This window comes from Tenebrio molitor, chromosome 5 (genome assembly GCF_963966145.1).
Source record: "Tenebrio molitor chromosome 5, icTenMoli1.1, whole genome shotgun sequence".
Classification (NCBI taxonomy): domain Eukaryota; kingdom Metazoa; phylum Arthropoda; class Insecta; order Coleoptera; family Tenebrionidae; genus Tenebrio; species Tenebrio molitor.
Window position 1 is genome coordinate 16,697,087 of NC_091050.1, and position 25,225 is coordinate 16,722,311.

Genomic DNA, 25,225 nt, shown 5'->3' on the forward strand with positions numbered 1-25,225 from the left:
TTTCGGCATTTACATTTCCGATAATGATTTTTAATGCTATTATTTTAATATTCTTGTCTGTAAGACAAAAAGTAGGAAAATGTGGGAGTGTATTGTAATAACTTTATTGAGTATGATTTTATTTCCTGTACAATTTGTTTCTGTGCATACAGAATAATGATAACCATATATAAGCAAGCAAATAAAATAATTAATTAATAATAATAAATTTAATTATATTCAAATATAATACAGTTATACTCATGGATAAAGAGACATCCATACCATACGATATTAGTTTCCTCATTTTAAAATCTGTACAACCACCTTACTACATTGTACATCTACTAAATTAATATATATATACGAATGTAGGACTATAAGTCTCGGATCGATGAAGACCTGTTCGCCTGAAATGCACATCAAGTCTTAATGGAGCACGAGACTAGAATGACACATGACCTACCTTTATAATGAGCAGTTCTGCTTTTTTTCTCATAAAAAAAATACAATATACTAAAATTATTAAAATTCCAGTCATGCATCATGTTCAGAAAGTACATTTCAAAACAACGCGGCGACTGTCAATTTCTTCAATTTGGACTGTTGTGAAACATACTTTGGATAATTTGAAAACACTAATAAAATACACGCAAGTAGGGATATTTATAATTTACACCCGCTTTTGAGTATAAATTTTAAACTTTTTTAAAAGTTTTTACAACGAATTAGATTGACAAAATCGACTGGAAAGCTGTGTGATTCAATATATAATTGCACTTACTAAATTAAATTAGACAATCATAATAAAACGAATTAGAATTTTTGGAGTGCTGAAATTTCGTCAATCCAATTCTACACTGTCAAATATCGGATTCATAAACAGTACTATATAAAATGAAAAACACCATTATCACAAGATCTTTCCTTTAGTTGTTTCAACGTTCTATAATAAGGGCCAAACAAAAAATCTATCAGAGACGAAAATGCAACTGAGATGATTAGGATGTGATCCTACAAAAAAATAAGTGACAGTGTACTTTTATGAGTGTTGTAACAGTATTAATAAAGGGGCTTCTTATTACACTTATATATCACTAAAGTGCAGGAGCACAGTCCAGTCCCTTCTTCAGAATTAAAGACACAAATCCGGGCGGAGGGAGGGGCCATCACTTGCAGCAATTGCCCGCAGCCTTGGCACCCGTGTCGCCCTCTGCTAGTCTCCTACCTTGCCCGCTACCACCTTGGGCCGTCGCCTGTTCGTTTTTAGGGAGTTTCTTGGCTGGAAAATCACCAGTTTACGTCACTGAAGAAACAACATCGTGTACAGTAACATTCAAAGCTACGTTCGTGTCGCACAGGTATCCTATTACGATTATTATCATCAAAAGAAAAATTGTAAGAATTCGCCATTCCGTAATTGACCAATGAACAAAATATTAATTTTAAAAGTTGTCAAAAAAGGCTTTGATTATGCATTAACGATAAAATCCACGACCAAAAATACTGATATGTACTTGAAAACAGCGAATGTCACGGCACAAACTGAAGAATTAAACTGAAATATTATTCTCACATTAGCGGAGAAAGTTATTTTGTTTTTTTTTACATATTTTATGTAACAGTGCATACTAAATTTTCCACATCACTTTAAAAAAATTAGATTTTTTCCCTTTCAAAAAACACTACTCAGTTGCGTGAAATGTTTAACGGGAAGAGACAAGTTCAACGAAGCTTGAAGAGGCCAAAGAACCTGCCACATCTCTTACCTATCGCCAAGAAAATATCGTTGACATTCATCGCTGTTTTGGCCGATGTTTCCATGAAGAGAAGTCCGTTCTCGTCCGCGTATGTTTGGGCCTCCTCGAATTCTACCATCCTTTTATTAGCCAAGTCCTGCTTGTTCCCCGCTAACGCGATAACAATAGTGGGACTCGCTTGTCTCTGCAACTCCTTCACCCACGTCTTTGCCCTTCCAAAAGTATCTTGATTGGTAATGTCGTAGACGACGATAGCTGCCTGTGCCCCTCTGTAATACATGGGAGCCAAACTGTGATACCTGAAAACACAGCATCAAAATTACAAAATTCGTACGGCCCCTTTCTTCCATACCTTTCCTGTCCTGCGGTGTCCCATATTTCGAATTTGACAGTAGTGTCGTCGAGACATACGGTCTGTGTAAGAAATGCGGCGCCGATAGTGCTCTCTTGGTACTCATGAAATTGTCCTTTGACGAACCTCAGGACGAGACTGGATTTACCGACGGCAGATTCGCCGAGGAGCACCAATTTAAACTGACAGATTTTACCTTGCGTTGAGCCATTTGGTCGCTGAGCTGTTCCGGTTCTGTTTGCCATTTCGTCTGAGATAACGAATGCTGTATTATTATCGAAAGGTTCGTCATTATCTGACGGTCATTAAACAAAACAGTTTATCTGTAGTGCGGTTTAAGAAACGTGTTGGATTTCGTAGCAACAAGTAATTTCGGAAAAAGGCGGTTTTCCAACTTGCGTTCTTGATGTCGCGACGATGACGCACGGTGGAGCGAGTCATGCAGTCCGGAAGAACTTCCACGCTTATTAAAACATACAATCGTCGTTCAAGTAGATTTCATTTCTTTAAGTAATTCACTTCCCCAATATATCTTGCTCCACTTTAAAAATCGATCAAAATTTAGAAATGATAAATAAATTAAAACAAAACCTTCATTTATTTAATTTAATTGGATCTTTCGAAAATCGCATTGTAGCTTTACTCACAGCTGTTCATAGGTAATGAATAGCCGGGGAAAATTAAAGAAAAATCGAACGAAATTATTAACGTAAAATAATCACAAGCAACGCAAGTTTCCGGTGTTGTAAAAAAACCGTGAAAGCAAATATCCATTTGGTGAAACCAAGTCGCATGGTTTGCTCAATTTTGATTCAGGACGGTGTATAGATAAAACATTCATGCACGGTGCTCACATTTGCTATCGTGTTTCCAGATTCAAAAGACAATTTTGCAAGTTTACTCTTTGATTAAACTAATCTATCTCTTATCTTTCAAAATCGCTTGATTTTTTAAAATCTCGTACTAAATTGAGCACTTTTCGTTTACAAGAAATTTTTCATGCGCTGATTAAAGGCGGGTTGGTTCTGGTCTCTGTGGAATGTGTAAATGTAAATTATCTGTTTATGCGAGCGAATGTCCGCGCGGCATTAATTCTCGATAGGGGTTTCACTGCAATGACCTATAATATAAAAATAACGAGACCGAGCTGATAAAGTTCGCCGAGGAATAACGAAATAAAAAAAGAAGGGGGCGTATGGATTTTCAAGGCTTCACATAGCGGGGTTCAAGGGCGTCGTTAGTCCGAAAATCAGCTGACGTACCGAGGGGGCTCCGTTTCGCATCTAAAGATTGTAATCAACAGGTTCAAGAGTTGCTGTGAATCGTCCACGAAACATGAAGATTTACTTAGAATGAATGACGCATTTGACATAATAAAAAACATCGTCTCTCCACGTCTAACCTACCATTTCGGCTACATTTTACTTACATTAAGTAAATACCTCACGTTGCACTGATACGATTATTATTTTTCTTCTTCATAAAAGTACTTTACTTAATTTTATTGTTTTTAACACGATAGCACCAATTTACTACACACAATGAACAAAATTAGTGACACACAAAATGACAGTTCTCAGAGACGACCTCGACTACCAACATAACCGTAGGAAATTACCAAACTTGCGTATTATTTTCCAATTCCGAGGAAAAGAAAAACGTTGTCAAACTCAGTTTAACCCCAAATAATTTTATCGAATTTTGACCATCTGTTTTTCATAATACGAAAAATATAATGCTACATTTAAAACCATTAAACAATAAACATTTGAACAATTTTATTACCAACATGTGGCGCGAAATTTTAAACGCCGACCTTCTACCATGTTTGTTTTATTTTACATAAGCATTCATGTCAAATCCAAATATAGGTAATAAAAACCAACTGAATTTTTAAATAAAAAAACCTTTATTCAAAATATATATATCTACACGCAAATTTATCGTCTGCTTCTGTGTTTACGTTCAGAACTTCTACGTCTCCGTCTGTCATCTTTTTCTTGCGTCTTTTTATCATTACGTTTATACTTTCTTGAATTTGATTTTCTTCTTTTGCTATCTTCATCCGAAGAAGAACTAGAATGTGTGAATTTTTTGTTATTCTTATCCTTTTTCTTCCGTTTCTTGTCACCTTCCGAGCTTGACGGCTCTATTAAAAAATCATTATAAAATCGTCATTCTCGTTTACTAAATGTAACAAACCTGAATCACTACCGTCGCTGCTGGAAGAACTCGAACTGGAACTGCTGCTGGAGTCACTGGACCCTTTTGCTACATTCAGTGCTGGGGTTTTAGGGGCAGTCTTCAAATGTTCTCTCAATTCAGCCGTCAGTCCTCCTAAACCAATTGATGTAAAAAAATTGATAGCAAAGCGTGTATTTTTTGGGTCATCTCTAGGAAACAGTCCTTCAAAATGAGGTTGCAAAGTCCTGAAATAGCAGATAATAAATGTTTCATTTCTCTTTTTATTTTTTTTATAACATACGGATCTTTAAGTCTTGCATTTAACTTTTCTAATCCCATGTATTCAGCCAATTCTTGGAATAAAATTTTTATAAAAATTCTGTTGGAACTATTGGTGTCTTCTTCATTAAGCTTCATTATTTCCAAAACTTCCCAACCAATAGCATCAGTAAACATCAAATGTGCAAAAAACTTGCTAACATTTCTCAATTTATTTGTGTCAAGTCTGTGTGTGGTCGCATAGGTGTCTTTGAATATTTGTTGGAACGGTTCGACGTATATCTTGTTTACTTGGCAAAATCTTTGAGCCAATAAACCATAGAATTTCTCATAGGTTCTTTGTTCAGCGCAACAATCTAAGAACATGTGGCACAATTCGATTTCTTGTCCCGGTTTAAGTTCCATTTTCATTAATTTGTGTGCGCTCTCTTCAAAATCTAAGCTGGATTGAATTGTCAAGTAGATGGTTCTTCTTAACGCCACCAAATTAGTTTCTGTGTTATCAATTATACTTGGCTCATCTTTGGAAGTCGCTTCGTCTTCTTCGTCGTCGTCATCTTCGTCTTCTTCTTCATCGCCGGATCCGTCTTCAGAACCTGATTCAGAATCGCTGCTCTGATCCAAAATTTCCTTACTCAAGGTTTTGTATTTTCCCTCGTTCTCTTCGTAATTGTCATCAAATTTAAAGACATCTAAAAAGCACGTACTACGTTAAAAATCCACAAACACCACAAATTTTCTATCTTACTAAGTATATCTTCGGCGTTTGATTGTTTCACGTCGTCCAATGTAATTAAATGTGTAAACTGATGTTCCTCATCGACCAAGTCAAGTTCTTCGATGACGGCCGCGTGATCTTTGAAACCGTCTTTACGAATTTGGAACATGACTTCAATCATGTATTGGATTCTCTGTTCAAGTTGTCCTTCATGTAAAATGTTTCTTAACATTTCAAAAATTGCATTTATTCCTTTGCTTGATACTTCCGTTAGCTTTTGTCCGCATTCTTTCAAAAACGAAATCGCAACTTCCACAGAATCATCTGTCGGTGTCTCCACTAACAGAGTTAAAATTTCCAGGGCGAGTATCTCGTGAGCCACTCTCTGGTTAACCAAATGAGCAACAAAAGTTGTTGCTGATATACAAATGACCTTGTTGTTCTGCTTAAAGCCTCTTTTAAATTGCAAGACTAATCTCTTTAATAATAATTCGCCGATATTGGGAAACTTTGAATTGATGACTGCAACTAGTGCCGCGTACACGTTTGTGAAAGTAGGTGATGCAGCTTGTGCTTGAATGATTGATTTACATAGCAAACCGCGACCCCTTACTACGTTTTCATGTAACAGCTCTCGCGAAATTATGCCGATATTGGACGTGTTAACTTTATTTATGAAACCGTGAATTGATTTCTTTAGCGCTTCCCATGCAATCCGCTGATACGCGGCTGAAGTTTTATCGGTGATCTCCGCTTGCATCAATCGCAATTTTGCCGGAGGTATGTAAGCGCCTCCAGTTCTTGACGTTAACAAATCTACCGTTTTTCTCTCGCGGGGCGTTATTACCGATTTATTCCCCGCATTTTCGTGTTGTTTGCTTTTAATTTCCTCTTTTTCTTTATCTACTTTACCGTCCTCATCTTTCGTATCCTCAGGGTCGCCTCCGTAATACCGACTGCCTATCTGATTTTCATCCTTCTTAGGATATTTGGTCCAGTACCTGTCGCTGTTCTTCTTGTGTTCCTGATCCTCGCCATAATAACGAGGATAATCTTCGACTGGTCGATCCAAATCGTGGTATTTACGACTCCGCCGTCTGTCTCTCGAACGCGAACGTTTCGAACGGTGTTTTCTCGAGTCTCGATCTCGAGACTTGTGCGTAGGGGAAATGTCACGTTTGTGTTTTTTGTGAGGTTCCGGTGATTTTGATGCACTTTTACGCTTGGTTTTGGGCCGGGGAGAACTTTCGGAATCGGTTGTCATGTTTCACTTGCACTAGTCACAAACAAAACTTCTGACAGTCACTAGTATTACAGCAACGCCACTGTTTGAGGTTAGAATTAAAATGTTCGATAAGTTCGACATCCGCAGCGACCTCTACGTTTGGTGGAAGCGTTCAAAAATAAAAAATCCCTAACAATATTCAAGTTATAAAAATAACAATCAGTGAAAAGTATAATTATATTCTTAATTGGATAAATTACTGCTTTCTTTTTTTAGTTGCCACGTAGCGGGATGTCCGACAGAAAACTCGACGTTTTTCTACACGGCATCTCCACATCTAAACCGCAGTTGCTTGAAATTTACCGATTTCACAACACTTCTTCCGCGGTGAAATTAACATTTCAAAAAAACAATATCGAAAGTGTTACAAGGTGTTTTGTTCCACTGAATCGGCAAATTCTGTATCACCACCTCAGTTTCCACCGCAGCATTTATTTGTCTGAAGAAATTTCTTTGTACTCAGTTTGATTTGAATAGATGGTATTATTTTTCTTCTTTCAGCGATTAACAAATGTACGAAGGTGACGTAATTGTATTTTCCTCTGCCGGTGAGGTCACGGCGTAAGTTTCAATTTTATGGAATTCCAGTGGGGACCCGCGCCAAGGGAGTATGTAAAAATGTTTGCGTGTAAACATGTATAATTACAGTTCCAATAATAAACAGTGCGAATGCAGCGTTCTACTGGAGCACTACAAGGTCACTGCCAAGCTGTTTATGTCATACAGATCCGACCAACGAAACCAGCAATCCGTACAAAAGAACCCCGAGGCTGGTTTATGGAGAGTACCCAATACTATACCAATTCAGTTGGTTCTGAACCTTTCGGTGTCGATGCTGCGCGCGTTCTCCTCGGCCCACCATCACAAGAAAAGAACAATTAACACTAAACCCCTAATACGACAACGATAAAACGACTATCGAATCGGTAATAGACTTAGTGGCGGGTTGGTGTAGGTATCAAAGGTGTTCTTCAATTATCGGATGAAGGTCGAAAATATTGTTTGTCATCCTGTTTGATTTTTTTTTCTTTTGCAAGAATAGAACAGAGTACTGGACTGACAGTAGATGGAAGCTGCAACCATGGTAAATATTCACCAGTGTTTTGCGATTAATTGTTTTTATGTTTTGACCAAAGTTGCGTTTCCTTTCGTTAATTAATTTAATCATTTCCTTTTTAATGTTTCCAAACAATTAGTATATACCTCGACAGTTCACGCTGCACCGCTTCACAACTTAAAAATATCAGACGACGTCAAACTTGGGGTTATCACAGCCCATTTGCGCAGAAATTTGAAATTTTTATTTCAGTCTAATTCGCCCACGTCGAGACGATACATCGCGACTTGTTAGTACCACTGTGTTTTTTGTGTCACTTGTTTTTGTTGAAATACGTAATTGTCTTTGTCTGACACAAATATCGGCATTAAAAAATACATTTCGCTTATCATTGCGCAATTCTAAAATGACATGCACGATAAGCGACCACGTAAAATGTTGTTTTCGTCTGGCTTTGGTAGAATTAATGCAAAATTATAATCTGTCAGAGAAGTTCGTTGTATAATTTTTTTACCTCGTGGAATTATGTAAAGGAAAATGATGTCATTTGTTTAACATTTAAAAAGAACATTACCATAAAAACACTATGCAGCAGCAATACACCTTCGACCATTAGCATATGTTGCTCTAAATCTAAAAATACACAGTTTATGCCAGAATTTTAGTTTCCGTGAACAAACTTTATGGCGACTGTGTCTATCGGAAAACAACCCTTATCCGCTGGTACGAAAATATCTGCTCGATTCTGAATCTGAATCACAGTTGCAGTTACACATATTGGCATCGGGAATAATTAGCACCGTTTCGTCATAAAGTCTGTTGGACTGTCTACAGTACAAAATGCAATAAAAGTCGAGGAACTAGTTACAAAAAAAGGTGCGACTCTTGTTGAACGTTGGACAGGTGTGGACCACCTCAGTGGGGATACTCACCATCACGTCCCTCACATAATGTCTATTGTTTTACGTTTCAGGTCTTTATTGTTGCCGACCAGGTTTTGTTATTGTTTTTTCCAACTTTACACTCAAACGTACATAATCATGAAATATGCGTTGTTTGTGTCAGAACCGTATAAAGTTGTCAATTTTGGAAAAGAATTATTTTATCTGAGGTATTGTTAATCCCAGAACAATTTTTTATGTCGAGTGAATTTACACCCTCGCCTGCACTCATATGGCCTTTAAATCATACAATACACCCACACAGAGTCGTCTGTGACGTGTAGGCGTAATGGATGTTTGACTACGGTGTCATCTTATTTCTTTGTTTACCTACAAAGTCTCCGATGCCCCTTATAACGGACGTAAATCGCTCTTTTGATCATGTGGATGCAGCTCGAAAGCTACCGGAACAATTTGTTTAGAGCATCATGAATTTTATTCGTTTTCTTCGTCAATTAATGACAAACCAGAGCCAGGATTAGCTTAATCGACGACGAAAATATCTCGTTACCACCAAGAAATGATAAATCGTATAATAATTTACGTGTTATAACTCGTCTAATGAATGAATGCCAACAGAAAGTCAATTAAAAAATATCACATTCATCCGTGTCGCGACAGTTTTAACGAGCGCTCGTACATATTTACATTCTAAAATAAAGTAAAACATGAACCCACCATTTTTAATAATAGGTTCAGAGAAAATCGTGGGTGTACGTGCAAGATAGAGATTTTACCTGAATTGGCCGTTCAGATAAGTGTTAAAATCGCATCGCTTCCCTTACCAGGTAAAAGAGGACGGAACTATTTCAGCACGCTGTTAAGGATTTATGCCGAACCGATTTCCGTCCCTTCCTCGCATAGCAGATGATTCTTGGTTCACATGTACCTAAAAAAAATACAGACGTCATCGAGAGGATTTCCTGTTACAACTGAAAAGATGCGCTCTTGACTGCATCATCGCATTTTTTTAATTCATTATGCCTCGATGAACCCATTACCCGTTATGAAATTTATTAGATGAAATTGTTAAGTCTCTGAATAAAAGACGAAATAAGAAGCGAAACTCGTATAAAACCGCCTCCGCTGCTGCAACGAGCAATAGCACCTTTATCCGTCTCTTCAATGAACTTGCTTTTCTTGCAGTCGCACGACAATGAACCCTGCAACTTCAAACACGCCCCTGCATGTTTTGCCTCAGATACGTGCCACGTATAATGAATCAAGATCGGTTTAATTCAGATTTGGACTCGCTTTAGTTAATGTAAAGATCCCGAGCGAACGCTAAATGGATGCCAACATCCTGCCAGTATTTGGGACGTCCACAAGAAACTCTAAAATATTCGTGTGGTTTTCGTGTGAGTTTCGTTCCTCGGGTCAACGGAACTTACTCCCTTGAGGAGTATCGGCAACAAACTGATCGTAAATGAGCCCACGGTCATCAATTCCACAATTACACACAGTACACTGCCATAAATGTTGTACTGAATATGTGCGATTAACACTGGGAGACCTAGTTTGTGTTTCCTTTGGCTAGTTGCTAGTATTTGCACGATTAAAGAAAAAAAAATATATCAGTGAGATTAACGACCAATAGTTTAATATTAGAGAGATAGGTATTGCAGTATTTAGAAAGACGTTATTTTGACATCTAAGTGTCAATTTTTAGCACGTACACGGTTGCGGTTTACGTAAATCGCGAACGTATACCGCAAGACGTTAGGAACGTTATTTTTGACATTTCTCATATGTCAACAGTTTGACAATTCAAAAAAGTTTGAGTGCGATTTGACCTAAATAAGTTAGAAATAAAGTGATCAACTGATTCTTCAATATCATCGTCATTTGCACCACCTAAAATTGCAGCTTCTAACATTTCGTTCATTTTTGACACTACTTCTCAACTTTGCATTGTCTTTTAATAACGTTAACGCCTTGATAAATTGCAATTGCATGCATTTATTAACCTATTACTTAAATAAAGGTTGAATGAATATCTCTCTAATTACAAATAAGAAATCTGTTATCTTTTTTTTTTCATGGGATAACTTGACTGCTCGCAGCCTAAGCGAATTAATTCCATATTCTTTGTTTCCAGAGCCTGAATTGCTACGGAAAGGGGATTATTTTCAAGGCAGTTTTTTATGTTCACCGTTCATTTTTTGCCTTTTTCAAATGCACGTTCGAAATTATTAAAAGAGTATTTATGTTTGCTTATGCAACCAGTTCTACACTTGAGGCGGTTTTTTTTTTCAAACGAGGGAATTTACAAATACAAGTTTATTGGAACTGCATAAACTCTTGTGTTGAAAGTCCAACATTACCTCAGTTATTGCACATGAAAAGTAAACAACTTAAACTTCTAAATCGTTCCGAACACAGCCGTAAATGGCTAGCGAATGGTTTATTGACATTACCGCTGAAACAGCGACTGTCTTTCATTTGATTTATTAAGAATAAAAAAAAGAAGGTAAATAGGTACTAAACCTCACAAGGCGTTTCATGCGATTCTGAGAATGTTACCGGCTGGCATTGTGATAACATTTGATGTGAATTTTATCAATTTATAATTATGTAATAATTTAATTGTATTGACCTCCACGACTGCTATTACGTGCTCGTACCAACTACAAAATTTTACTGGAATCCAATTAAATTCGAGCGGTTTTAGGCGATTTGCCGTGTACCAGATGTCTTCTTTTAGGCATCTTTTTTATTATTCGAAAACGAAGCGCCCAAAAAATTATTTCATACGATTGTGATGTCTATTTGATACAAGAAAAACAGATTTATCGAAGCGGACCGTGTGAAAACAGTGGGTATCAAGACACTCTGCCTATTTATTATTTCTGTTTGGTGCGAATTCCTTCGGACACTCGTTTTTGAACAGGGTCAGTGCAATCCACGAGAAATGATAATCACAGTTGCAGCCCGACAAGGAAGTCGATGATGGCTAACGAGATCCAATAAACTGCAACCTCCTGCGGCGTTATCTCGGCGACTTGGTCCGTCATACACTGTACGATCGCATAGGTGTATGCAATGCTGTGAGAGCATGAAATGATAAGGAGTTCGATTACAAAGCGGTCAGGTGCTTATCATTGCGACGGTGGGGCCTCGAATGGATCCACACATCTAGTCGAATCCAGACGGTTGTACGATGTTGTGTTTTAATTAGTGCTACTGGAAAGTTTTCCTCTTGAAAAGTCTTTTGCTGAGATCAACTCTCGTCTCGTTGCCCTCAAGCAGCTGCAGTTTACGAAGGTATGCGTGACTCACGACTATGTGAGTCTTCAGTCAACACGGAATTCTTCTAGTGGTGTTGCATGCGTGAGCAGAATGTGCCATACTGTAAATCTGTGGGATTTTAATTCTGCAGTTGCAGTCGGATGCAAGAAATTGGGGTGGGTGGTGCGTATGTGCAATCGACGGTTCACGAGTGCTGACTGTTTTTAAGTGCCGGTGTATTTTTTTTTTTTATTATTACATCGACAACAGAGAAAGCTCCGCAGTTTCACGTAACTGGGAGTGATCCGTCTTTCCTCGTCTTCTTTCTGAAGAACAAAATTTAGAAAATGACAGAGATGCGCATTGTCCAATCGCAGGATGCCCAACCTTTATAATTTCCTGACAACCAAAGATGATTTTTTGTTTACAATTTTTTTGCCACGTACATATTTAAATAACACTTATCTGAGATAACTAGACTGTGCATCTATTGAGATAAATAAATATTCCGATCAAGGTCTGGTTTTCCCATTTTTTGTTGGTTATTGATTTTAATGGAAGAGTAATTTATCGCTATCACACCACGCCTCGTAATTCTCTCGCCTATATTTTTGTCAAACTGATAAAAATGGTGATTAGATAACAAATGCAAATAAGACTTATTGTTGCCATATTGCATTTTAACAGTATTTTATCGCACTTCTTGGAAGCGGAAAGCTTAACTTTGCATTAAAGTACTAGTCTAAACCAGTCACCTCCAATGCTCCATAATTAATAATTTTATTTATTCCAGGAGTTCCTTTCATCCATCCAGTCGATAATTCGAGATGACTTCGTTGAATAGTTCGACCAGTCAACAAGATGGTGGAAATATTGAAGTAAAAGAAAGCGCAATAGTCACAACCATTCAAGGGATATACAAAGGGGACAATGATAACGACGAGATACTAGTTCGAGACCCTAATAATCGACGAAGTTTCATTAATAAATCGGCTTACGCTAAACTACATCGGTCCTTCAGTTCGGGGAGTAAACGTCATAGTGTTGACAATTTAAAAGGACGCTTTGAAAACCTTGTCCGACAGACTTCAAAGGAACAAGATAAAAACGAAGAGACAAAGCCTAAGGAGGAGACTGTTCCGTCAGAAATCCAACAAGAAGAAACGAACGTGGAACCATCTAGTTCATCTAGTTCTGTTATTCCTGTGAGTAAACCAGAAGAAGAAACAAAATTTACACCGGCGAGTTTTGGTTATCCCAAGACGGCCCATTTGAAACCACCTTTACTCAAACCAAAACCAGTGATCAGGAAAAGACCTCCGAAAGATGTAAATTCAAATTTACTCAAAAGAAATTCGCAAGCTAGTGATGTGGAAGAAGTCCACATTGTTCTGCAGCCGTCAGCTTCCCAAGAAAGCGTGGATAAAATAGCCAGAGAACTGTCAAACTTTACCATGGACGGTCAATCCAAAGAGAGAAAACGTAGTTTGAGGAAACGGTTTCTGGGTGCCTTCTTCAGCAAAGACAAAAAGAAAAAGGAAGAAGATTTCAACAAGCACAAACATGGTGACAATATCGTGTACAATGACAATATGAAAAATGAATCGAACTTCAGTAGACAATCACCCCAGAGACAAACAGTTCCGAGTCAAAATATCACTGTGAACCGGTACAATGACCACATCTTGGACAACAGACAGGAAGCACACGAAGAGAAAATCAAAGAGCTGGAACAAAAATATGCCGTGTTACATGTAAACCGTTTTAAGCAAATTCGCCAGAGTTTGGACGAAAAGAAAACTGAAGACTACGTTGTTATGGAGGAAAAAAAGCCTTCCATCAGTGATTACATCAGCACCCCCGTCAACAAATACATCGATACTAGCTCGACGGGGAGCACAGAATCGGAAAAACTGAACGGAGTGCCGGTGCGTGAGACTCCGCCACGAGCTCAAGAAACGTACCAGAACATCAGCGTGATCAAACCAAAGGCTTCGATACCAATCAATTCGGAACGATCTCTTCCGAATCCGTTCCAAAACGAGAAAACTAGTCCACGAACTATCGAAAGAAACTTGAACAAGAGCAACAGCAAAGACTATCCGGACAAGCCGAGCTTCTCTGCTAAACAAGATGACACATACGGCACCGTATCGAAGAGTACAGAATACAAACCTCTTCAAAGCAATGACACTAAACAGATCGCTCCGCGATCACCGTTGTCATCTCCCAAACCGATATCTTTAGAGAGCAAGAAATTGAGGCTACCATCCAACCGCGAGATTTTCGACCCCCAGCCGAGGGTCAAGTCACCAATTCCGGCGAATAGAGTCAGCACGGAAAAGATCATAGCGACTGAACTGTTGAAGAATTCGCGGCCGCCGACTCCGCCTAAGCGCACAGCATCGAAAACTCCAGAGGTTGTGAGTAACAAGCCTCCGATGTCACCGAAATTGTCCCCGCGTAAACCGGATCTTCGTTCTGATCAAATTGTGACGAACGTGCTTGTCCACCACACTCCGAGACGAGTGCAAACTGATTCGGACAACGCCACGTACGGGAATATAGGATCGAATTTCAGAGTGTCGACGCCTGTAGATCTTAGAATGGCAGTTACGATGAAGATGGCACCTCAAAAGTCTCCACAAAAGGAGGACATCAGGAAAACTGTCGAGGAGTACTACTGGAAAGAATTGAAAAAGCTGAAGGAGGAGGAGGATTCTAAATTGTATTTGATGCATGCGAATGAATTCTACGACGAGTCATCAAGAGTACGGCGTTCGAGGAGTTTATCTCCTTCTGCCCACAGAATGGGAAGGCAAAGCTTAAGTTTACCGAGAGATGCGAGGGGGCAAACGTACGATTATGGCAGAGTAGCCCAGCAACAGTCGATTCCAGAAGGTCACGCCCTTTCTACAGATGGACCAAGTGACAGACACTTCGTTTATAACCAAAATTTCGTCAGAAACAACCTCGAAAGAAGATCAATTGATAGTCTCCAGAGACCGATTTTCAGACGAGGAAGTCTAACCAAACAAGAAATTTATCAAGAGCAACCCTACAGTAAAAGAGTAAGTTTTTCAAACTCACAAGCGATGCAACAAGCGTGGCCTACTCGAAACGGGTACACTCAGAATCCCCCGCAGAGAAAGTTAGAAAGAATCAACTCCGAACTAGATGATGACGTTTTCGTTCAAAGCCCATTGGAGCCCATTTATGTGTCGAAAAGGATCCAAAACGAACCGATCTACGATAACAGACTCACGGAACAACAGAGGGCTCAACAATATGAAAATTTTAGAAGACAACAAGCTTACGGCCAACGTCCTCAACACATGGGATCTCGAAGATTATCGATGGATTCCATAGCCAGGACTCAACAAGATATCTACGTTTCATCCAACTCGATCAATCGCAGACCTGTCTCGAACATCCCACCAAGAGAAATGATCGATGATTATGCACGTGCACCCTTCCAGCAGCAGTACCCCAGCAATTCCCAACTGTCCCTCCAACCAGCATACTCGTCTCGTCAAAGCATAACCGACAACAACTACGGTCAAAAGCAAATCTCTGTTAGGAACAAATACTGCGACATTTACGGCCAAATCCACGACGCTCCCCAGACTGGTGTAGTCATGGGCCGGTTGCAGAATTCTCAAAACACACCATACCGCCAACCCTACGTCGAAAATTTTGTTCGCGGTTCGCGTCTAACGGCCAGTGCCAACGACATCCCTAAACGTTACGTGGATCCGCGTTATGCATACGACACAGAGAGGATTACCACGAATTACGACAGTCGACCCTTGCCGGCTCTCCCTGGACAATCTGGACGAAATACGCAAATTTCGGATACGGAGAGCGGTTCGGATGCGAGCGAGATCCAGAGGATCATGCAAGTTAAAACGAAAAGCAAAAAACGGGGTTTGTTTGGTAAGTGAAATGATTTTGGAACGGTTTGAGGAAGAAAGTTTCGTTAGCACTCTTAGTAGTATTTTAGTGGTCTCGTTTTGCTTCCTAGTAAGTATAATTTTTTAATAAGTGTTTTGTGCCATTTAAGCTCGCTTTACAAGTGCAACATGCAATATATTTTTTTTCCTCAAACTGAAAAATCTTGAATTGAAGCTGCTATTTTTCACAATGTCAAATAATTATAGGTTTCATTCGAGCATAAAACGTCGTACTTGTTTAAGGAGTTTTATGTATTGTAATTATTTAAGTGATAAAATTGTACATAAATAAATTTTTGTCAAGTTTGGCTTTCTGTTTACTGTCTCACCTGTAATAGCTAGCTCCCTTCAATTCTCGATTTTATTTATCATACAATTTTTTTTCGTGAAGTATTTACGTAACAATAATCACTTAAAACATGACCGATATGTTGATAATTGCTACTCTTTTCGGTATCTAATATGATGTAATCATTTACGGTATTTTAAAACGATGTAAATGTCATTACAATGCTCGATCGTTGAGTGTTAAAAATTTCAAAATTCAGTATTGTTGTTAAAAATATACAAAGTTTATTGTGTAGTTTATAAAAATGTATGAACAGAATATGTTGTAAAATGAAATGACGAGGAATTGTCAATAAAACTTTCAATAATACTTAGTGTATGCAACCAATTATTCAAAGAACATGTGCCTGGGCACTTGTAACAACCATTCACAAACCTTGTGATTGCATTGAAAATTTTCATTTGAGATAATTGTCAAGTTTTTCAAATGAAACTCCCTTTGCTAGGGCATCATTTAAAGAGAAGCGATTAATGAGTAAAATGTGCTATTATAAATAGTCTTCTGTGATCACATTACCCAATAAAAAGTCAGTTTGAAGAGCGCGATAAAGTCAAGAAAGGAATTAAAACAATATCTCAGTCTAAAGTCCCATTTTCATGCTCGTGTTCTTCTTTCTCCCTTTCATTCCTCCTATTTTCAGGCGATGTGATCTTGTTATTTTTTGCATAGAGCAGGTGTTATGCGGCCGACTCGTCTCGTTGTGGAGACATTTCTGTATTTTAAATTTCGATTCAAGACTTGAACGTGAAAAAATCCACTTCCAACCCTCAGACAATACAATTTGAGTTGGGCGTGCACGCGTGTGGGTGCACTTTGAGCTTTCGAAGGCATCAGGGTGTTGGCGAAAACGCGTCCTGCTTTATCCCGGGCAAAGGGCGTGATAGCAGTGGTGCTATAGAAGGGCGTTCACCCCTTAAGTTCAGAATGACGCCGCTAGCTGACAGCAGCGCTTCTATCGATTATCCTTGCAGTTACGTCACTCGGATGCTGTAATCTAGTAGGTGGCTGCATCGGTGTCTGTTCTCGCTCGGCCTACAGTGACTTCAACGGATTACCGTTCGGCCTACGATCCGACCTAATAATTAATGAACCTAACTGTGCTAATAATCCGTGTTGCCTAATCTATGCTCGCCGACTTATTCATCATCTTTTACTAATATCATAACACTTGTGTTCTGATTATTAATATTAACTGACACTTGGGCCCCGTTGTAGCGTAAGTATCACTTCGAACCCACTCAGACACTCCGACACTCCGACTACTCAAACATACATGCGACACTTTTTTTTTCCCCACCCGTAAACGAGGGTTTGCTCTTTTAATGTTAGAATATTTTCGAATTTACAGGCCTAACGCCCACATGTGGTCGATATTGATTCTGTCAGGGACACGTGCCTCATCAACTCAGATACTAAGGGTAAAATGCACCCTCGGTTGTCAACATCCATCGACACGTATTTATGGGAATTTTTGGCCCGATACCGTGTACTTCCGAAATTGTTGATACACCCCCAGACAATGGAACAGTAATTAATGGTACTAAAACAAAAATCGATAAGATATGAGGTGTCTTATTCGAAACGACCGGTGCTAGGGAGGTGACCATTTACGAAATAACGGGATAAACATTTAGAAAAAAAAAATTCATTAGCTTAATACATTTGTAAAATAACGTGTCCGTTCTTTTTGATTGTGACTCATTTTTAATGTAATGTCACTGACAATTCAAAAATGTAATACTTACATAAGACAAATGAAATTAATATTAAGCAGTGATAAGAAAAAAAAATAGTGCTGTAGAAATTTAGCACTAAACATAGTTGACATGTCTGTTATTTGAACAAAACAAATCTAGTTTATATCCAAGTTCTGATTTTTGCAACAATTGCCAAAACAGGTTAATTTGTGTGATGACCAACTAATACTAATACAGTACCTACATCGGAGAAGAATCCGTTTTTCAAAAATAAAAAGCAGGATGTACAATCGCGGCCACGGAATTTCCTACATCAAATTAGTGTCACTTAAAAAAAAAACGATGTAATTCATGCTTTATTGTCAATATGACTGATGTACAATGAGGGACATGGAATCCTGGGCAGTCTGCTATTGTCATTTCAAAAAGTGTCAATGTAAATTGTAAATGCACCTTTACTGTCATTATGACTGATATTTTCAAAAAAACTGTCAAATTAACTTAAGCTTGGTTATGAGTAGCTAAGGTATGGTTTAGAAATTTTGACAACTGAATGACACATCTGCCCAGTTTTCCTTGTCCCCAATAGTATTGAATTTTGAGCTTATTTCCTAATCTATCAAAATTATCAGAATGGCTCCAATTTCTAACTTTAATAAGGTTAAAATAATAACTTTTTTCCAAAATGGTAACTCTTATGGGTGTATTACTATTACTAAAGACCATTTTACAACTTTTGCCAGTTTCGGGCAGCAATTTATGTCATTTTAAAAAACCCAATGTAGTCTAAGCTTTATTGCCACAAATGTCATAATATAATAATTTTGACTGAATTTCAAAATTAAATGTCACAATTATGCACAACTATTTTACATTTAATTATTGATTTCCAAAGTTTAATAAAAGGCTGTTCAATTTTCAGAAAATCACTTCTAGGCACTTGGAACTTTTGAGGATTGATGAATGCAATTTGTCAAAATGATATGTGACAATAGTGGATATTAAAATGAGGTTATTAATACATACGTCTAGCACCTAAAGCCTATTTCAAATCTTATATCAGTCAAATTTCAAGTCTGCCCGAAATTCCGTGCTCCCAACTGTACAACTTAATCTACTGTCGCGAGCAAAAAATTCTGGTCGTCAATGTCATTTCAAAATTAAAAAGATTTCCCTGTCTGATTATGCCCATGTCAACAAAGTGTTAAAAAAAATGACAATTACTGTCATACAACATCATGATAGGTTATGTTATGATATTTACAACCGTTTTACAGTGGAGCATTTTCCATTACGTCAAAGTATGATTTCGACGACCAGTTTTTTTTGCTCGCGACAGTAACTTCACTGACTAGATAATTATTGTCAGCTGTAAAAATGGTTGTGAAATATGTTCACTTTAAATTATCCGTTTGTGAAAAGTTACACGAAACTGTTTCTCAGTATAAATTTTCGAACAAAATGGAGACCAGTTTTTTAAAAATGATGAGTCACTTACAAATATCATTCGGTACTGCCAACCGTAAAAAATACTATTGAAGACTTATTATAAACAATTTTCGTATCTTAGCTAGGACGAGAAATTAGACTTACCCTCCTCGAACTGGCACTTTTGGTGACGTCTTTCGTATTTTTAGAAAACTCCCCCCACACATTTCAGCTAAAATGCGACCCTTTTTCACCAATTTAACATTTAATGACAACTGTTACGCGACAGTGACGTACGGGTCCCTAGCTTTATTATTAACTGTTTCGATCGTCGAGATTGTTAAGATTTATCCGAAAGCCCCGATCATCTCAGCCGAAATTAACTTGCCGGAGTTTTTTTTTTCGGTCCATTATCTTCGGCTCTTAGGTGTATTTAGGAAATTTCTTCGTACACTTTAATTAAGAAAGATCGACCAGACTTTAGCTGTTAAGATGCCATTATGCTTTATTCTTGCACGAACACTAATTAACCGGAACACCCATTGTTTCGACACAAAAAGTCAACTTTTTAAAGTAGTTTACCGCCAATTTTGGCTAATTTTTAGAGCCGGACGATGATGTTGCCCTTGCGAATACTGAGTGTGTCGAATTGAAAAGACTTAAACGCGACAGTGCGAATATGCTGATACGGTGGAAAAATAAAGACAAGGATAAGGAGAAGTGTGAAAAGTCTTCGAATCAGAAGCAAAGCTCCACATCGAAGAAGAAAAGGAAGTTCGGGAGAGAAGGAGGTAATTAGATGTTTTTGTGGTAGCAAACAAATTCCGCAACACCTACCTTCCCAACTATTGTTGTTTCCTGTAATATTACTTTTTACTGTACATCACGCCGGTTGCAATGTTTGTTAAATATTGATGAAAGTTGAAAGGTCTCCACTTACTTCAGTATTCTTTCTGTAATTGGCAATCGATTTGTTCCGAAAGTTAATTAAATTTAGGCAGACTTACGCTATGACTTTTTAATATAGCTAAGTGTGCACACAAGAAGTTTAATTAGATGGGAATTAATGTCGGTATCTGCGAGAACGTTGACCAAATTACAAAAACAAACATCTAAATCGGCCAAAGTAAATACTTATTTTTATTCGATTGTGAGGATCGAGAATAATAAAGTAAAGGGTCTGTCTTGTATTTTTGATGACAACTTTACAAATAAAAACATTCCGCCTTATTTAACGAAAAGTTCTACTTTATTCGACCGTAATGGATTATTAAAAGCTTTCTCCGTATAGCCTCAGCCAAATCAAATATAATATTAGCGGGGTATATGTTCAAAAAACAAATTTATCCAAGTTATTTCCAAGATGGATTTCTGAAAGTGCCGGTAAATTTTGATTGATTCACTTTTTCCAAGATGGAGCTTCTAAAAATGTTGCACCAGCTATGATGGATAAGGTTTGTTTTATACAGTCGCCATCATTGTGAGATAGGAAGAATCAAATTGAAGGCCAAACTGCTTCTCGCAGCAGTTGATGGAGTTCTCGTGAAGTTTGGAAGTTTTCTCCCAAGTTTACTCTCTTGTTCATAGTTTTTGCGCTAATAGCCCATGGTAACGATATAGACTATTATGTGTCTCGAGACGTTACTCTTTTTTATTTTGGTCTTCTTTCAACTTCTAATATCTTGTGTATTCCTGCGGGCATTGATAAGAACTTTGAACTTTTGTGACTTATTGTCTTCTTAGTTGCTATTCGGATGTCCACAACCGAATGTCCAGGGAAGCAAATGATACCAATTTATCACATTTACGTTCAAGATAGTAGAGATCTCGGACCAGATCTCAATAACTTACCTGACTATTTTGTACACCACTTTCTAGCCACACAGCATAAATATTCAATTTCTTACATTATGTTGGTACAAACACTTTTCAAACTTGTTACTTGTTTAGTCAATAAAATAGATTTCCTTTGTATTTTTCATGATGTTTCAAATCCATGTATCATATCTTGTACCAAATGGAAGCGTTGAACGTTCATTCATAAAATATGAAATACTAGCGCTGTCTGTATTTAATTTCGAAATTAAAAATAAGTCTTTCTCGCTGTAATCGTGGAATTTTTACTCAAATAATTTCCGATGCGATGGTGTTGAATGAGTTTCGAAAACTTCAGTCACCATCGCTTTATAATGGAGAAATTAGCAATTAATAGTTATTTATGCAACGAGTTTCTGTGTAAATTGGGCTTTTCTAATTGCCCGAGGGACAAGATTAAAACACGAGGGTAGCGAGGATTTTAAGGCCTCAAGGGCAATTAGAAAAGCCCAATTTACCCAGAAACGAGTTGCATACAAAATTTTATTGTTTGAAATGACGTCCCTGAAGCTTCCAAATCTTTTTAAATGATTTTGCATTTGCTTTTGACAGTTTTGACAAATTTTTCAAGACCTGTCAAATGTAACGTTGAATGTGTTGTCTAGGGCAACGGTTCGTTATCTTGCATTTTGCTTTAGGGCAGTTAAAAGGCAGTTTACAAAGGAGAAAAATGAGAATTTATGACAGTTGAAAACAATAAACACGATTACTCTCGTGTCAAAAATGGATTACTCCCTAAAATACGAACTTTTAGGGAAATAACGTTTTTCATGTTGTGTGTAACTAGAATTTTCAAAAGTTATTTTGAATGCCTAAGGTTGGTTACTTTGAATTGAGAGATTAAATCCAAATAAATATGCCGCCAGTAACCAAAATTGATTGTGAAACTATCAACTATCACTTAGCGAGAAATTAGTCATTTGCAACTGTTACAATTAATTTGCTGTCTTACATTTTTGGGATATCTTTTGTTTGTCACCAGAAACCACATAGCCTCCAACCTAACCAAATTTATGGCAACCTAGTAACGAATATCCCTAAATCCTAGGGAGTAATCCATTTTTGACACGAGAATAAAATGTGTTCATGTTTAAGCAAATACGAATGTCAAACTTGTTCACATTTATAAAAAAAAATGTTTAGAACACCACAGAAGTTTGAGAAAGCTTCGACAATGTGCAAATAAAATTTCAAAGTGTAAGTATCAATAAGTTAAATGGTAAATTAATTACACTATCTGGACTTACTGTAAGTGTTAATGACAGATCATTTTAACATCATTCATCACTCTTATTTTTAAGAACGAATTGAGATATATCGTGTGTTCCAATAAAAACTCACTCGCAGTAAGCCATGACTATAGAGATAGACAGACTGGTCATGTCGATTTTAGGTTCATTGGAAGTAGTTCATTTGTTACTTACAAATTTTCATCATATTGTGAGTTGTGACAGATAACCTATAAATTTACTTTAGTAGTTCATTTCACATCTGGTACTAAGACATACTTCACTTTTGTCATGGCTTGCTGCGAGTGAGTTTTTTGTGAAACACACGATACTTCATCTTTTCCTTAGAAGTTTTAAATTAAGAACGAACTAATCAAAATTCACAAGTGATAATTTTTGAAAGATAAAAGAGTCAAGGTGCTTATATGATTTGGATTATCAATGTTACAATGTTACGTGCTTATATTACAGACAATTCAGAAATGTTTTTAAACAAGAACGAGTGAAAAAGGCTCAAGGAGCCTTATCCTTAAATAAGACCTGCAAAAATTTTAGAATAAATCATACGAGAAGACGTTCAGAATCGACAAAAACCGCGAGTAGCTGGGTGCATTATTGATATTATCAAAATCTACGATTACGTCAGTCAGAAAAAGAATAAACAAGAAAACTTTAATCTTGAGTTCAGAAGTCTTGGCAGTGCTCAGTGAACCTAGCGTATAAAATCGGAAAAATGTAGTTGTTGCCTTATGACGCAATAAATTTTGCAGGTACTGTTTGTACAATTTTTGTCTACATGTTTGCATACTTTCTTCCCTTTAATCAAGATTAATTGACCATTAATATCAACAGTTCCTCTGATATAATGTTTTTTTTCGTACCACACTGGTGGTACTTTTCTTTTATTTGCCACCGATAGTCGATAATTTTTTCCTTGGTCCGGTCTGTGAAACAAACTAGCAGAGTGGAACGACTGCCTGTTAATGTGCGGATTTTGCCTATTGACCGTATAACCAAAAGCCGACAACTCCCTCGCTTTTGCTCATATTCACACATACTTCGGCTGGATAACTAATAAGCAGGGTAAGCGGCGTGAGAGAACTAGGACCATAATTACAATTCACGCCAGCGTAATTATGCTAAACGGTGGGCGGCATTAGGCCCTATCGATTTGCCATCTTGGATAACATTTCAGAAATTTGGAAGGTGTGAATTACGTTCGAGCTTTCTGTTGTGATTAGTGAAACTTTCGGGAATCTTTGCGTACGTCCCCCCTGTTTTAAAGTGTCGCAAGCGCATTTCCGTACTCTCGCAAAATTCCAATATGTGTGGGTATGAGATGGATCTGTGGCGCAAAGAATTTTTCTATAACAAGAGTCGAAAAGGGAGTATCGGCAGGACCGCATGTTGTATATTACATGACCGTTCGTAACCCAGTTAGTGTATCCAGGTATGTTCAAAGGCGGCTTGGCATGCGCGAGGCCGACAACCTTCACATCGCGGGAGGCTGCGGATTGCCTACTACAGTGTAGTAACAACAGGTTACCACTTAACTCGCGCACCAATGTTTGTCCTCTGATAATAATCCGGCTTGATTTAATTAATTTCCGATTTTCATACGCGTTAATCCGGATTCTGATTAGTTCGGTGTCGGCATCCGCGCACTTGTTCTTCGCAACTGTTCGCAATTAAAATTCGATAATTAAATTATTATCGATGGTGTTTTAAAACAGACGTCGATCGCGAAACCCGGCGCCTTCACCATTTTCGAAACACTCGCCTCGGTGAGATTTTCTTTGCAAGTCGGACATGGTGTTCCGCATTTGGAAGAGTGTAGTTGCGTAATCAGCTTGGCAGTATTATTGTTGTTGCTAGAAATGTTCGTTTGGAGACACTGCGTGTCTTTAGAAGGTAAGTCGGGCCAGAATTTATTTCAGCAATGTGCATTCTAAAAAGACCGTTTGTCGCGTATCTTTAGACAGGAAAGATAAAAAAGAAGGAAGTTCATTTTATATTTATAGTGTGAATATTTCAAAACGGAATGTTTCCTTCTGGAGAAGATGTCATGGCTGTCGTTAATTGCTTCAATTTAATTCTAATTTGCAAAGGGTTAAGTTTTTGACAGACCCGTAAACGTCAAAGATTGTTTCAATTTTTAAACTATTCCGCTATCGATTGTGACCCGATGATTAATTATTAAGAGACCAAGCTCGTCAATGACAATTTTTACGTGAATACATGTGACAGTTCCATTTTTTATATTTTTAACCGCTGTGGCACATAATACATCTGAAAGAAAAATAGTATTGGGAAGGAGGAATTGGAAAACCTACACAAATGTCAATGTCTCTGGAGCAACGAACATCCATTTACTTGAGGGAGAAATTCGAGACAAATGATCCAGTTGGGAATTTTAGGTTGCTTTACATTTCAAACAATCACCCTCTTCTTACCATTCAATTATCCCGTTTCTTGTAATTAAATTTAATTAAGTTTTGATATTTCCAAACAACACGGAGAATAACAAACAGCGGAATTTGATAATCCGTGAAGTGTAAAGTTTTTTCTTGTGTATCATTTTAATTCAAGTTACGGTCTCAACTTCGTACACACAATCCAAGTATGGATTTAGATTAACAAAGTTGGAGCTTTGCTTAGTCCAGTCGAAACTGAGCGACTCGAGTTTCCAAACTTTTTCTTGTGATGAAGTAATGGTGAAATGCGTCGTGTCGGGTGGAGTTGGTTAACTGTATCATTTATGATCGAAGAGTGTTGGTGTCGTCGGGACAAAGTTCAACAGAGGGGGCAAAATAAACATGGAATTTGTCGAGCGAGTTTGCGAAATTGTTGACCGAACCAATTATTATCGAAAGAGAAATGCGTGCAAAAACCTGACACGGTGGCTCTCTGT

At 37.7% G+C, this 25,225-nt stretch overlaps 3 protein-coding genes across 34 annotated transcripts in view; 1 reads left to right on the forward strand and 2 right to left on the reverse strand.

Moving 5' to 3' along the window:
* Positions 1-88: 88 nt before the first annotated feature.
* Positions 89-3,686, reverse strand: Rab5 (RAS oncogene family member Rab5). Its single transcript, XM_069049772.1, has 4 exons — positions 3,521-3,686; positions 2,092-2,341; positions 1,749-2,038; positions 89-1,261 (listed from the first exon to the last, which is right to left on the reverse strand). The coding sequence occupies exons 2-4, from the start codon at positions 2,334-2,336 to the stop codon at positions 1,149-1,151; spliced, it is 648 nt and encodes a 215-aa protein (XP_068905873.1). The 5' UTR covers positions 2,337-2,341; positions 3,521-3,686; the 3' UTR covers positions 89-1,148.
* Positions 3,687-3,981: 295 nt separating this feature from the next.
* Positions 3,982-6,686, reverse strand: ncm (nucampholin). Its single transcript, XM_069049755.1, has 4 exons — positions 5,303-6,686; positions 4,577-5,246; positions 4,294-4,520; positions 3,982-4,240 (listed from the first exon to the last, which is right to left on the reverse strand). The coding sequence occupies exons 1-4, from the start codon at positions 6,534-6,536 to the stop codon at positions 4,032-4,034; spliced, it is 2,340 nt and encodes a 779-aa protein (XP_068905856.1). The 5' UTR covers positions 6,537-6,686; the 3' UTR covers positions 3,982-4,031.
* A 340-nt stretch (positions 6,687-7,026) lies between these two features.
* The window catches only part of LOC138132282 (uncharacterized), an 89,866-nt gene continuing 71,667 nt past the window's right edge, over positions 7,027-25,225 (forward strand). For 15 of the 32 annotated variants that reach the window (XM_069049725.1, XM_069049731.1, XM_069049732.1 and 12 more), the window contains exons 1-3: positions 11,584-11,819; positions 12,577-15,719; positions 19,816-20,001. In XM_069049725.1, coding sequence (XP_068905826.1) covers positions 12,611-15,719; positions 19,816-20,001 — 3,295 coding nt within the window. In that variant the 5' untranslated portion in view covers positions 11,584-11,819; positions 12,577-12,610. Of the gene's footprint in view, positions 7,166-7,221; positions 7,642-11,582; positions 11,820-11,843; positions 11,960-12,381; positions 12,518-12,576; positions 15,720-19,815; positions 20,002-25,225 lie in introns of those variants that run through there. The other 17 variants (XM_069049721.1, XM_069049717.1, XM_069049713.1 and 14 more) reach the window with 6 other exon arrangements.